This window comes from Danio aesculapii, chromosome 20 (assembly GCF_903798145.1).
Source record: "Danio aesculapii chromosome 20, fDanAes4.1, whole genome shotgun sequence".
Classification (NCBI taxonomy): domain Eukaryota; kingdom Metazoa; phylum Chordata; class Actinopteri; order Cypriniformes; family Danionidae; genus Danio; species Danio aesculapii.
The window spans coordinates 18,840,622-18,856,956 of NC_079454.1; the positions used below are offsets into that span (position 1 = coordinate 18,840,622).

At 35.2% G+C, this 16,335-nt stretch overlaps 1 protein-coding gene across 1 annotated transcript in view; it reads left to right on the forward strand.

The window, feature by feature from the left end:
• Positions 1–16,335, forward strand: part of gnpat (glyceronephosphate O-acyltransferase) — a 43,006-nt gene that overhangs the window by 461 nt on the left and 26,210 nt on the right. The window contains 8 exon segments of the mRNA XM_056481118.1: positions 2,744–2,846; positions 2,849–2,934; positions 4,843–5,019; positions 7,740–7,869; positions 10,144–10,271; positions 12,681–12,756; positions 13,646–13,797; positions 15,691–15,821. Coding sequence (XP_056337093.1) covers positions 2,744–2,846; positions 2,849–2,934; positions 4,843–5,019; positions 7,740–7,869; positions 10,144–10,271; positions 12,681–12,756; positions 13,646–13,797; positions 15,691–15,821 — 983 coding nt within the window.

Below are 16,335 nucleotides of genomic sequence, written 5' to 3' on the forward strand. Positions count from 1 at the left end.
TAATTTGTGTACACACAGACACGCCCCTTAGTTCCGTTTTAGCAACTCTCCACATTTTATGATGATGAGGATGATGATAATAGTAATAGTAATAATTATATAATCATTACTATTATACTCATTCATTGATCATATGATCATATTACCATTACTATCGGTAATAATAAAGTCATCAAGTAATTGATTAGTCATTTATTTTCACATAATGTAAATTGAAAGTGTTTTACTGCATGTTGTGGCCATTTTTGAAAATTCACAGATTAACAATTAGATCATATTAACTTATATTCAGTTACAATTCTATGCAAAAGTTTGGGCACCCCTCTGTGGCTGCATAGTAATGTAATCTTTGTCTATTAGAGAAGATCACAGTGAAATACCATTCAGTTTCTCCTTATTGTGAACCAGAAATATGCAACATGGGAACCTCAAAAGAACTTCCTAATGACCTAAAAACTAGTATAATTCCCTAGCATGAATTAGAAGGATGCAAAAAGCTATCACAAAGGTTTAAAGTCCCTATCTCCACAGTTAGAAATATAGTAAGAAAATGGAAGGCCACAGGAACAGTTCTTGTGAAGGAAAGTTGTGGTAGGCCAAAAAAATATCTGAAAAGCAAAGGTGAAGAATGGTTAGAATGATCACAGACACACCACAAACCACCTCCAAAGAGCTCCAGGAACATTGTGCTGCTGATAGCTTTAGATTTACTGTAGATCATTCTACAGTCCAGCGCACTCTTCACAAAGAACAGTGCAGTGGAAGGGTGATGCAGGAAAAAGCTTTTTCTGCATTCTGCCAACAAGAAGAGTCGTTTGAGGTATGCAAAGGATCATCTGGACAAGCCTGAATCATTTTGGAAAAATATATATTGTGGACAGACGAAACTAAGATTTGGTCACAACAACAGGCAGAAAAACAGCACAGGAGAAGAACCTGCTCTCTACTGTAAAATATGGTAAGGGGTTCATTGTGGTTTGGGGTCATGTGGCAAGCACAGGCACTGGAAACCTTGTCAGAGTTGAAAGTCACACGGATTCCACCCAGTATCAGTAGATTCTGAAGAACAATATTCAGGGATCAGTCAAGAGGCTGACGTTACGGCAGGGTTTGGTGTTTCAGCAGGACAATCACCCAAAGCTCAGTTCAAGATCTACCAAGGAATTCATGCTCAGAATGATATAGTGATCTAGAATTGCCATCCCAGTCCTCAGACTTGAATATCATTGAAAATCTGTGGATTATTTTAAAAAAGGACTGTTAACGCTCAGCACCCATCAAACCTGAACTGAACTGGAGAAATTTTGCAAGAAAGAATCACCCAAAATGCCTTCAGCAAGAATTTTTTATTGCATTGCATCTGTTGAATAAATAAATGTTTTGTCAGAACTAAAATGTTGCTTTTTCCCTAGGGTATAAAACGTATCCAAATAAATGTTATGCCTTGAAAGACCAGCAGACAATGAGCTCTAATTTAGCGATCTAGGCGCTGAGTCCAAAGCACAGGGCATAAAAGCATTAAGAGTGTGCCAGAATCCACTTTTGCTATTTTAAGGATGGAAAAATCCACTCTGCGCCACTGCGCATGGTCTAACAGGGTTGAGCTTATTCTCTTAATGAGTTATAGATGTGTTTTAAGAATAAACCAATCAGAGTCTCATCTCCCATTCTCTTTAAGTCAGTTGCGTCGGCCATGGCGCATTTATTTACATGGCAGACTTTGTAAGTGAAAAACCGAGCGCTTCACTTGTGAGAAAACAGTTAAACAGAGCATCTGCAGCACGAGAATGAGCCTCCTCATTCTTTACTTTCACTTTCACTCTCTTTCGTGCATAAGGAAACGTGTTGTATGCACAGATATCCATTAGCCTGCATAATTAATTTTGTTTGTTAAGCGCAAAGACTTGTTTCAAAACTATTTCTAAATTCAGTTCTAATTTCCAGCAAAGGAATAAATGAACAATATTAATGAAGGTGGGCAAATCTAAGCTTGTTTTAATAAAACAAATATAAATTTGCATATAATAATTAATACTACTACTAATAAAACATTATACAAAAGCAAGTTGTCATGAATAAACTGAAAAAAGCCCCCGAGATGAAGAAGTCATGAAAGCAGTGGTTTTTATATTTATGTAGAAAATAAATTTTTTTTGTAATATTTTAATCTTTAATTCTTTTTCATTTGTAAAGATATTTGTGTATTGCTGTATATCCTGTTTGAATTAAGCAATGTGTAAGGGAGGCGCACATCTAATACGCTCTGTGCTGGACTTTAGACCTGCTGTCAGATGGTCTATTGTGCAGTCTATTTTAGTTCCTCAAAATAGCAATGTGCCAACAATGCGCCTTAACACGCCTCTTATCTAGACCCTAACACCCATGAGTCCACAAAGTGGCGCAAATGGATTTGCTATTCAAACAACGTTTTGGAAAACGGGAAAATTATTGTCTGAAAATAGCAACACGTCATAGAAACAAGTCTTGTGCCTTATTGCGCCGGGTGTATGATAGGGCCCTATGACTTGCAATTATGATAATTATAAGGGGTGGCCAAACATTTGCATTAAACTGTACATAACAAGTTAAATAACAATTAATTAATTTAAAAAATCTCTGAATTTTTCTCCAACAAACTTATTTAGTGTGTACTTGATACCAGTTTTTTTCATTTTATTCTTCACTAAAATCATTTGATTATTTTTTCCCATTCAAAAAAACCTTGTTTCTGTTATTAATACAGCCTAGGCATCCGATGCTGAAGAAGCGGGATGATTTTGAGGACGTTTTGGAGGAGAGACGGCGCTGCAGTGATCTGAGATACGCATTAAAATGTTACACTCCAACTCTTACAAAGGACTGGTGCCCTGCAAAGCCAGTGTCCTGAAAACCATCGTTCTGCAGTCCGACCATCTGCAATATGTTATCAAACAGGTACAGGAAGAGCACAGAGTGCGCCACAGCACACTTCCCTTAGATTTCGTACTTCACCTTAAAGAGACAGTTTACCTTCCAAAAATGTAATATCATTTACTCAAGTGGTTTTAAACATTTATGAAGTTCCATTTGCTGCTGTTGAAAACAAAGCAAGATATCCTCAAGAATTCCGGAGAGAAAAAATGTGCCAGTTTTATTATAATTGTTGTCATCATCACTTCTTTTGTGTTGAAAATTTTATTGGTAGAAACTTAAATTTTTCATCGATAGAAACTTGTTTAACAAGAAAATTGTGATAAATGTTTTCGTCATCAAAATTAACACAGATCACATGCAATATAAACACAAATGGCTTAAGGCCTAAACTTGCATCCCTAAATGTTGCTTTGAATAGAATAAAATTTTTAAAAACACAGAGAAGAGAGACTGGTTTCTACCGATAATTTGTCAGGTCCACTCACCTCCAGTGTTGGGGAAAGCTCCTTTTGAAAGTAGTGCATTACAATATTGAGTTACTCCCCCATTGCGTTACTACTTTTTATGAAAAGTAATGCGTTATATTACTTTCGTGTTACTTTTCCTTACCTGGCTGAGGTTTGATCTCTTTCAGAATTTGCAGGTGTTTTTTCACCTTTTTTATAGAGAAGCTCTGCATTTAACAGCCACCTATATAACCTACACCTTAATTTAAAAAAAATGTAGGATAAAATTATGTAAAGCATGTAATGTGCTTGCTAATTTTTTACGTTTAGTGTTAATGGTAAGGCTTTATTTTGATGGTCCCTATTGGACATTTTGTTGACTAAAAGTTGCATTGCAACTACATGCTAATTGCTTCTCATTTGAGTAGTAATTGACTGTCAGCTTAATGTCTGCTGATACTGCTCCTTCAACAGACATTTAACTGACTTTAGGACATTTTGCAATACATGTCAATTTACACTAACCCTAACCCCAACCTAACAGTCTACTTATAATCTAATGAGAATGATTTGGCATGTAGATGCAATGTAACTTAAATTCAACAATGCGTCAAAGGGACCATCAAAATAAAGTGATACCATTATTTATATTTGGACAAAAACAGATTTTAAACCTTTAACATGTTTAATAACAAAATGAACAGTAACAAAAACATCCCCAAATCGAAAAAAATCTTCGAGCTTTATACATTGAATAAATTTCTTTACGTGGATTTAACAAATGTGTAAATCATTTCCCAAAAGATAATTTTTTTTTCTATATTACAAAACGTACTGGCTTCTACAGTAGACAGTGGCTGCATCTCCTAAACAATAAAAGCAATAACCATTTTTTTTGTTTAGTCGAATTTATAGTTTTACCTGGAGAACATGAACTGATGTTAATCATTTGTTGTTTAACATTAGCTGTTTTGTTTTGTTTATTTTTTTTTCGATGTTGTGTTTCTTGCAGTTGTCAAGAGTTTTAATTACACATAATCTACACTTAATGACAATCCACTTCTTTTTTTTTCTATGAGTTCAAAATAATGGCAATGTAGTGGCGCAGTAGGTAGTGCTGAAAAGTAAAAGGTAAAAAGTAACTCAAATAATATTACTTATTTTTAAAAGTAATGCGTTACTTTACTCATTAAAAAATGCGTTACTTTACTTTAAAAATATATTATTACGCAACGTGCGTTACTTGTAACCCGTTACCCCCAACACTGCTCATCTCTGTGGATAACACTCAGATTTGCACATAGGATGTTTATAAGAAGGTGTCTGGTGCGTACGAAGAGGAAAAGAGTATGTTTTCTACATGCGGTTGCTTGTTTTATTCATGAAGGTGGTTGGCAGAACATTGTTAATATTGTTTATATAGTATTGTTTATATTCCCATCAAGCCTTTGGTTTTTAAATGTTTACTGAACTCTGTGTGTAGGTTTCATCCGAATCAGGAGACAGCCCTGAGTGTGTTACAGAGGAAGCGTTGTTGATTCTGGATGAAATGGCTCACCGTCTGCAGCTCAGCACAGTTCGCTTCTTCGCCTTTACACTCAGCAAAGCCTTCAAGTGCCTCTTCCGCAGCGTGTGTGTCAATGAAGAGGGCATCCAGAGGGTGAGGGACTTCCCAAAATACACGTGTGAAATTCCCGCTCAAACACCTGGCATCTGCGGACCGCTGTTACTAAAACATGTGTCCTAATTTAATGCAGTCTTATTGCTTCAAATAAAATAATGTTAGATGGTTTGAGGGAACTCCATTTCTCTTGAGGCGCTCATTAATATGATTAATAATGATCCGATTTTCGTTTGATCATCGATGATTTTCTTATTTTGTCTGTTTAAAAATATGGTTGTAATAGACATGAAGGTGGCAGCATGGTGGCTCAGTGGTTAGCACTGTCACCTCACAGCAAGAAGGAGTTCTGGCTGGGCCAGTTGGCATTTCTATGTTCTCCCTGTGTTTGTGTGGGTTTCCTTCGTGTGCTCCGGTTTCCCCTCACAGTCCAAAGACATGTGGCATAGGTGAAACTAAGGTGAAATTGGGTAAACTAAATTGGCCGTAGTGTGTGTGTGAATGCGAGATCTATGGGTGTTTCCCAGTACTGGGTTGTGGCTGGAAGGGAATCCGCTGTGTAAAACATGTGCCAGAATAGTTCACGGTTCATTCCACTATGGCGACCCCTTGATAAATAAGGAACTAAGCCGAAGGAAAATTAATGAATGAACGTGAAAGTCCCAGCATGACAAACACAACTTTTGTATTTGTATGGAAAATTATCAATGTCAAATCTGCGATTGCTGCTGATCTGAAAACAGCAGACTTGGCAACCTTGGAAGTGGTCACTATGTTCTGGAGCATGCTATGTAAACACACACTAATCTCCATAGGAAACGACAAGACTCCTATTGCATTAATGCATTTTGACATCTGCTTAGACTCTGTAATACAATAAAGCACAATAGATGGAATAAAACAAACTACTAAAACACAGAAAAGCTCAGATGAATATCGGATATCCTGCAAAGAATTATTGTATATTATTCAATCTTACACTCTAAGTGGCGCTTGTATAACTAATAATAAAGATCCGATTATAGCTGTCTTGATCAGTGGATCATTTAAAGGGCACCTATGATGAAAATCATCTTTTGTAAGCTGTTTGGACAGAACTGTGTGTAAGTATAGTGTGTCCACTATTATATTAGGGTGATATAAAAACAAGTCTCTTTTTTTTTTTTTTATTTCCTGACGTTAAAAATAGGATCCAATTCCCTCCCATTTTGAGGCCCATTGCAATGTGACGCAGAAGTGCAGTTTCCCTGCCCAATGAATTGATTGACAGCCATGTTTTAACATGTAACCGTAGTGTTACGCACCGACCAGTCAAGGGTTGGCGGGAACAATAACACAATTATAAATAAAATTTTAATAGGTAGGGTTTCCTCTACTCCTGTCCCAGCTCACAATAACCACAACAGGTATTTAGCAAGGAATAACAATGTTTTACATTTACTACAACAATTATTTACAAAAAAAGATCTCAGAAGCATCTTTTTGGATAACCAAAATAATAAAGTTAGGCCAAAATAATAAACAAAAAGTCAATTAACTTGCAGGGAAATAATCCTAACTTATCTGCTAAAAAAAGAACCTCAAATAAAATTACAACAAACTTCCCTTTCTCCCTCGCTGCCACAAACCAAGAGAAAACGGGATTTCAAAGTAAATGGTGACTCCCAAACTACAGCTTCAATTCTTCAAAAATAATATATAGTTTTAATATAAGTAAAAAAAAAAGCATACAGGCTCTAATGAAATATGGTGAGCAGTTAGAAAATTTGTCAACCAACAAAATTAGTCACAGCGACAACACTAATTGCAATGGATAATCTGGGGCAGGAGATAAGAATGTTCGAAACAGCAGCTGAGATGACAACAGAGCTTGTGACCTGCACCAAGCAGAAGGTCCATCATTTGGTCCTCTCCTTCTTTTATATGCTCCCGCTCACAACACAGCTGGATCAAGTGCAGCTATAGAGAGGGAGAGAGGAAACCTGCGCATGTGCCAAAGCATGCAACACAACATCAGCTACTCCATCCAGATGCACAAACAAAAAACAAATATATATATATATATATATATATATATATATATATATATATATATATATATATATATATATATATATATATATATATATAGATATATATATATATATAATGTTATATATAAATAAAATAAATGAACAAATAATTATATTTCGTCCTGGAACGTAACAGTGGATAATACTCACTGGAATATTTCTCACTATCGTCTCACAAATGTTACATGAGATCTGCTTTCTTCATGTCTGTCACTGTGCTGTTTATCTGATGCAGCCAAGGCAGAGATTGAGGCACACTCTGACAGGCACAGGCAACAAAAACAGCTACATTGTGTTCAAAGCAGAAAATCCCAATATTCTGAAAGCTATAATAAATAATCTGATGGGTGTTTTGAGCTGAAATTTTTACAAACACAATTCTGAAGGCTTAAATCTTGAAAAAGGGGTAAAATTGGTGCCCTTTAAATCATGTTATGTATCAGTTATTAATGTTCCCAACTTTTTGCCCTGAAACTGCTCAATGTTAACTATTATCTGTGCAATCTTTAATATAATAGATCAGCTTGTAGACAATGTCAAATAACAATACATTTAACTCTAGTATATCGAGATTTACTGGGGACCCCCATGTGGCCTTTAAACTTTAGTTGCACTTTAGTAGCTTAGTTGATGTTCCTGCTGATTGGTTTGTTACATGTAAATTGAATGTAATGTATTCCTACTCAGCTCCAGCAGGCTGTACAGGAACACCCAGTGGTTCTTCTGCCCAGTCACCGCAGCTATATGGACTTCCTGATGATGTCATATATACTGTACACGTACGACCTTCCCCTGCCGGTGATCGCAGCTGGAATGGGTGAGTATGGACTGAATTATCTGCTAAAAAATATTTTACATTGTTTTCATGGTTGTATGGGGTTACACTGCTGCAGCAGCACACTGGAAACTATATATAGTGTAGCTATTATGTAAACACAAGTAACAAACACATGGCAACCCCCAGCATGGTACTGTATTTTGCCATCCATTTCTTCATCCGTCCATTTGTTCATTCATTCATTCATTCATTCATTCATTCATTCATTCATTCAATCATTTGTTTTATCATTAATTAATTAATTCATCCATCCATCCCTCCATCCATTGATTCTTTCATACATTAACTAATTTATTTATTCATACATTTTGATTGATTTATTCATATATTCTTTATTTCATTATTCATTATTTATTTATTTATTAATTAATTTTTTCAGTTATTCATTCTTTTCAGTTTTCATTCATTCATTCATCCTTCCATCCATCCATCCATCCATCCATCCATCCATCCATCCATCCATTCATTTTATTAATTAATTCATTCATTTAGTTTATTCATTTATATATATTTTTTTATTTATTCATTAATTTAAGTAAAGGTTTATTTATTCAAAGGAAGAGTCAGAGTCAAAGGAAGAAATGGAGATGCTTGTCCATGCCTTCATCTCTTCTCGATTGGATTATTGTAATATTCTGTTCACTGTCTGAACAAATCCTCTATGGAGTGATTGCAAGTTGTGCAGAATGCAGCAGCGAGGCTTTTAACTAACACCAGTAGGAGGTCACACTGGCTTCCTATTGGTTTTAGAGTAAATTGTAAGATTCTGGTCATTGCATATAGAGCTCTGCATGGTCAAGCACCACTGTATATTCAAGATCTTTTAAGCAGTCACTCCTGTAGCCAGTCACTGAGGTCTTCTGGCAAAGACCTTTTAGCCATTCCCAGAACTAGTCTTAAGACTAAGGTGACCGTGCTTTCTGTGTGGTGGCCCCACGGCTCTGGAACTCTCTCCCGATAGCACTGAGAACTCTGGGATCAGTTGAACTTTTTAAAAAGCATTTAAAGACACCTTTTGGTCAAGCTATTAATTAACAGTATTAGTGTTTCTGTATTTGGATTTTTAATTAGTTTTAATATGTTTTTACAGTTCTTTTACTGTCATGTGTTCTTTTAGTTGTTTTCTCTTATTGTAAAGCACTTTGTGACTCAGTGTCTGGGAAAGGTGCTATATAAATGAACCTTTACTTACTAAACCTTTACTTGCTTACTTATTTATTCATTAATTTATTCTTTCATTCCATTTTATATTCATTCGTTCATTCATTAATTTTTTAATTTATTAATTTTTTTTTAATTTATTCATGCATTCATTTATTCATTCATTCATTCGTTTATTTTTATTAATGAATTAAATCATTCATACATTCTATTCATGCAATTTTTCTTTTATTCATTCTTTTTACATTCATTCATTCATTCATTTTATTATTCATTAATGTAAACATTAATTCACTTATTTTTTCATACATGAATTTTTCATTTATTCGTTCTTTTTTCATTTATTTATTCATTCATTTATTTATTCATTGTTCATTCATTCATCCATTCATTTAGTTATTGATTTATTTATTTATTCCATTCATTCATTTATTCATTGTTTTTTCATTTATTCATTCATTATTTCATTAATTTATTTTCATGTATTCATTCATTCATCCATTTATTTTTTGATTGATTTATTCATTCATTCGTTTATTTTTCATTTATTATTTTTTTATTTATCCATCAATTTATTCGTTCATTCATTCATTCATTCATTCAGTCATTCATTTATTTGATTATTCATTCTTTTTTCATTATTCATCAATTTATTCATTCATTCATTTTTTCTTTTATTATTTTTTTCATTTATTGATTAATTTATTCATTCATTTTATTCATGCATTCATTCCTAATTTTAACTATAAAAAACTACTGTTTAAAAGTTGATAATGTTTTTAAAAAATATATATTCTTGTTTTCAGCAAAGTTGATACAGTTGGTCAAAAGTAATATTAAATGTTTGTCAAGTTAGAAGTGATTTCTGCTTCAGTATTTAAAAAGCTCTTATTTTCAAATTTCTATTCATTGCCATTTTAAAAAATAAAGACAACAAAATAAACTTCTTTGAACGACATGTATGCAAAAAATTCTGACTGCAAACTTTTGAACATTAGTTTAATAATTTAACATTTTTAAAAATGGTTTACAATTTGCATTGGATTTTTGCAGCAATACACGGTTTGCTAATGGCAGGATGTTTTCTTCCAGATTTCATGAGCATGAAGTTTATCGGTGAGATGCTGCGTATGTCAGGAGCGTTTTTCATCCGCCGGTCGTTTGGAGGAGATAAACTTTACTGGGCTGTCTTCTCCGAGTATGTGAAGACCATGCTAAGGGTAACATTACTTCATCTAAACATCCACACAAATTAGCCAGTATTACTATCAATAAATGCCAACTTAATGTCAAATGATTCCTGTTTTTAACGTGCCTGACAGAATTGTTTGCTATATAAACAATTGTTGCACTGATTTGGATTAAGTGTCCAAGTGTCTGGAATTCATAATTATATGACAGTCATTGTTATTATTATTTTCCTAAAAAATATTATGACATTTTAATTCGTGGAGTAATTAAAGCCATTGATGTAATGCTATATAACACTTTTATTATTTGGTTGTTTCATATTTTATCCTTAAACATTACTTGCAGTCTTGAACATAGAAAATGTTAGCAGTTGATAAGATTACTACAAATTTACAATATCAGTCTACAATTTCATGTTGAACACTTCCATAGTATGAGAAATGGAAGTCAGTGGTTTACACCAGTTTTCAAATTATCTTCTTATTTGTTCACAGAAGAAAGAAACTCAAACATATTTGAAACAAGTAAAGGAAGAGTAAAGGATGACATAATTATTATTTTTGGGTCTTTTCTGTCTTTTCTGTCACTTTTGATTAATGCTAAAAATAATCACATATAAACTTCAAATAAAAACATTAATAAAAACAACAACAACAACAATAATAATATTAATAGGATTTTTGTCTATAAAAATCTCTATGCTTGGCCGTGGGCTGAAGAGGGTCCAGTTTGAGGACCAAAGGATTTCATTCTGTTATTTGCAGACGATGTTGTTCTTTTGGCTTCATCGAACATGGATCTTCAGCATGCACTGGGGCGGTTTGCTGCCGAGTGTGACGCGGCTGGGATGAGAATCAGCATCTCTTAAGTGTGAGGCCGTGGTGCCCCACTGGAAAAAGGGGGTTTGTTCCAAGTTGGAGGGAAGTCCTTACCCCAGGTGGAGGAGTTCAAGTATCTTGGGGTTTATTCACGAGTGAGGGAAGGATAGAACGTGAGATTGACAGGTGGATTGGTGCAGTGGCAGCAGTAATTTACCGGTCAATCTACGTTCCTACTCTCACCTGTGGTCATGAGCTTCGGGTCATGACCAAAAGGACAAGATCTCAGATACAAGTGGCTGAAATGAGTTTCCCTCGCAGGGTGGCAGGGCGCAGTTTGGGTGAGGAGCTCTGTCACCCGGGACGAGCTCGGAGTAGAGCCGTTGCTGCTCCACATCCAGAGAAGTTAGATGAGGTGGCTTGAGCATCTGTTTCGGATGCCTCCTGGACATCTACACGGGAGCACACTGGAGGGACTATAGCCCAGTCCCAATTCTATTTTTGTACCCCTACTCCTTCCCCTTCCCATTGGCCCTTAAAAATTAGTGTGAAGGGAAGGGCTTCAAAATTTACCCCTAAGAAATGGGACAGCACTACAGCACCTTCACACGTCATCAGATGTCATCACGATCTCTTGCTTCATATGAGATCAGATGATGGCGACTGCTGAAGTTATTACAGTTGTGCTATTTTTTGGTATTTACCTTCAGGAAATCACTGAAGGTATATATTAATTATCCTAACAATCTAATGTGGCAATAAGATCGTAACTATACTGTGCATTTACAACGTGGCCATATTCTGATGAAAACACACCAAAAACAACATTAACAATACAGCAGACACTGTAAAAAGCTCATTCCCAGCCACTAGACTTTTCTGACAGGGTATTCCAGTGTCATCGAGTGTCAGAATGTTGTAGGACTGCTGTAAAAAAGTTATTATTAGGGATTATAGATAGCGAAATTTTGCGTTTTATTTTTTATTTATTTATTTATTCTTTTTTTTTTAGCGTTTTTTTTTTTTTATAAAAGCATGACGGTAAAACACGAACGCGGAAAAATTCATAATAATGACAAAAAAAATCTAATTTGTGGATCCCCTTACTTCCGGGTGCAACTACCCTGCCGTTGTAGCTGGTGTATACTGGGAAATTTTCTTATCCCTTGGTTTCGAGAGTGGTCCTGAAAATCTTAGTTCGAAGGGGTATTTACCCCTTCCCCTTAGCCCTACGCCTTCAAGCTAAAGAGAATTGAGACACTCCTACAGATTCACGGGAATGCACAAAACAAGGAGCAGGGGTAAGGGGTAGAATTGGAATTGGGCCTAAGTCTCTCGGCTGGCTTGGGAACGCCTCAGGAGGCCTTGGAGGAGCTGGAGGAAGCGTCTGGGAAGAGGGAAGTCTGGGGTTCTCTCCTAAGACTGCTGCCCCTGTGACCCGGCCCTGGAAAAGCGGATGAAAATGAATTAATAAATGAATGTTTCAAAATCTTTCAAAAGAGACTATACTTTTAATAAGCAAAAAAAATAAATAAATAAATAAATAAATAAAACATGATTACTCCCAAATTTGTGGAGTTTAAATAGCTCAAAACATATTTTTGTTCATTTATTATGCAGAATGGATATGCCCCAATTGAGTTCTTCTTGGAAGGAACAAGAAGCCGGACATGTAAATCACTCACACCAAAGACAGGTATTTGTACATCACTATTAATATTATTATTCTTTTTAAAGATTCATCTTAGCTCAGACCATACAATCTAGAATCTAAAGTTCATTGACTAACTTTGTTGTTGGCTTGAGAATTCGACATGACAGCACTAGGACTCAAAGGCATTTGGCTAGAAGCACAGCAGCTTGCTAAGTTGCAGCTAAGGCATTGCTGCACTAGGATTATACACACACACACACACACACACACACACACACACACACACACACACACACACACCCCCACACACACGCACAAATGCCTTAAATCCACACACTAGTTTAGTTCACCAAACAAGAAGCATCAGGAAAACATAATTAGACACCTAAATAATTATGTAAGTTATAAGATAAAATATCACATGATGGGTAGTTGACAAATAGGTCAAGATTATTAGTATTTTTAAACAAAATTGTAATTGTACATCAGTTTTTACACATTTCTGTGATTATTTATTGTGTGTTTGATTTTGATAAAAAGCTCTCCGCTGACTTTGGCATTTAATGTGCAGCGTCAAGGCTTTTTCCACACTTTTCTGCCTTTTTTTTTTATTAATATTGCTGCACAAATAAATTCAAGGTGACAGTTCAACATTGTTTCGGGGTCCATAGTGCTTGCGCACAGGAAGCAAGATGCCAGCTAAATGAAATTCCACAGGATTTCCGCAATTGGATCACAGTCCCGGAGTGATATAAAGAGGCTTGGACTAATTTATGGCACAGAGGTTGAAAACGACTGCTGGAAACCTGCAAAGCCTGACGCCGACGGATCATCAATCACACACAACAAAAAAGCAAATTTAGATGAATGAGAGAAACAGCATTTTGTGTCCGCTTCATCTCCCTCTCGCTTTCTTTCTGCTCTCCCTCAGGGCTGCTGAATATTGTGATGGAGCCGTTTTTTAAAGGGGAGCTGTTTGACGTCAATCTGGTTCCTGTCAGCATCAGCTACGAGAGGATCCTGGAGGAGTCTCTGTACGCCCGCGAGCTGCTCGGTGTCCCCAAACCCAAAGAGTCAACCTCTGTATGTTGGCATTTTCCTGCATATTTCACTATTCCATTTTTTTGTGTATTACTAGCAAAAGATTCAAATTAAACTTAATTAAACAAGCAGCAAATAAACAAATAAAATAAAGAAAATGACATACACAATAAGCGTTTATTTTATTTTATTATTTTGGGAAATCACTCGCTAAGTCTACATATCTACACTACCTGACAAAAGTCTTGTCGTGGATCCCAGTTGTAAGAGCATCAAATAGTAACTTGACTTCTAATTGATCATTTGCAAAAGTGTCAGAAGGTAGATTTAATCACAAATACTGCAGAAGGCCGTTTGGTGATAGAAAAGTCATGGTTTGGGGTCACAATCTGTATGGGGGCATGCAGGAGATCTGCAGAGTGGATGGCAACATCAACAGCCTGAGGTATCAAGACATTTGTGCTGCCCATTACATTACAAACCACAGGAGAGGGCAAATTCTTCAGCAGGATAGTGCTCCTTCTCATACTTCAGCCTCCACATCAAAGTTCCTGAAAGCAAAGAAGGTCAAGGTTCTCCAGGATTGGCCAGCCCAGTCACCAGACATGAACATTATTGAGCATGTATGGGGTAAGATGTGGGAGAAGGTATTAAAGATGAATCCAAAGAATCTTGATGAACTCTGGGACTCTGCAAGAACACTTTCTTTGCCATTTCAGATGACTTATTAATAAGTTATTTGAGTTATTGCGGAGATGTATGGATCCTCCAGCTCATGGGAGTCATACACAATATTCATTATTTTTCCACTGCACCATGACTTTATATTCTATACTGTACATTATTTTTGTTAAGTGACAAGACTTTTGTCTAAGCAAAGTCAGACCTTTGCCTTTCATATAAGCCACTTCGTATACCAAATGATCAACTGGAAGTAAAGTTATATTTTTGTTCCTAAAACTTGGAAAGGTGTATATATGTGTATATATATGTATATATTGTGAAATATCATTAGAGTTTAAATAAATTTTTAAATGTAGTTTATTAATGTAATTTGAAGGCCTCATTTTCAGCATTAAATGAAATCTTAGTAACCCTCTGAAATGGTGGATTTTGTACTTGAGAAACATTATTTATAATGATTGTTATTATGTAGAAAAATTTTGTTGCTGTTTAATATTAACAGTGTAAAACTCGCCCAAAAGATGCCCGTGAGTTGCTTGGTGTTCCTAAACCCAAAGTCAAAGAGTCAACCTCTTTAAAAATCACACTAATACGCCGATTTGGTGCTCGACAAACATTATTTTAAATTATTATTAATGTAAAAAATGGCGTTGCTGTTTAATATTTTGTGGTATAATTAACAAATAATAAATGTTTGCTTTTATTATTAAGATTTTAATAAATTGAATTGAATTTTTCATTTTGCAACAGTTTAGCATAGTTTACTGTAATATTTAATATTCTAAATGTATCCTTATGAAAAAAATTAAAACATCAAGTTTTAATTAGTAATGTAAATATTAATAAAAAACACGTATCTATAACTAATTATTAATTTATTATTAATTTAATCATATTTCTAGTGTGGACTGATATGGGATGCTTAAATATCCAATGCCGATATAGAGAAGTCATTCTGGCCAATATAAGGTAGATATATATAGTACAGTAATTTATCCAAATATGCAGTAAATATGGTCAATAAAATAAAAATTACCATACATAAATATTATTTACATAAGTATTTATTAAAATATAAATTAATAATTAGATATTTCACTTGCAAAATTACTGCTGCTGCTTATTGAAGACTAAAGATAGCATTCTTATTTAACGAGAAAATTAATATTCACATGTTAAATCTTATAGTTATTTTAGTTTTTTCTAGGACATTATACTATATAAAGATATGTTGTGTTTTTGTTTGTGTCAGGTCTGCTGAAGGCTCGGCGGGTGTTGAGTGAGGACTATGGCAGTATGCACGTGTACTTTGGTCAGCCAGTATCTGTGCGTAGTCTGGCAGAACGAAAGATAAACCGCTCTCAATACAACCTGCTGCCCAGGTATGATGCTGCCATTCAGCCACGTTCTGCTGTTCAATATTCACACAGGGTATTGATTTTGCAAAGATTTTGAGTGGATCCCCTCACTTTGAAATTAAGTATTTTGGCGTGAGTATATGCAAAGTCAATGGAAATGCATGAATAGAGGTGAATTATTTCGGGCAGCACAATGACATGGAATATGCATTACGTTTAGCGCAAATATACAGAATTTGCCTCAGTCCCATCTATTGCGCAAGTTCAAATAATTCGACTTGGCAAGAGAATTAGCTTGAAGTGAAAAAACATCCCATGAGTAAACCAGAGCAAGGGGCTTTGTTTACATCCACCTGTTTTATGCACATTTTGGAACATCACATAAAAAATGCTTTATTGAAGTACCAATGTGCACATTAATTTTGAAAATGTGAATAAAAAGCTATGCACACACAGACATACGAGCAATCCGCTGATGAATCATGGCTTTAAAACACTCCAGTCAACGCTCAAATGTTAGCAGGAAATGGACGTTTTT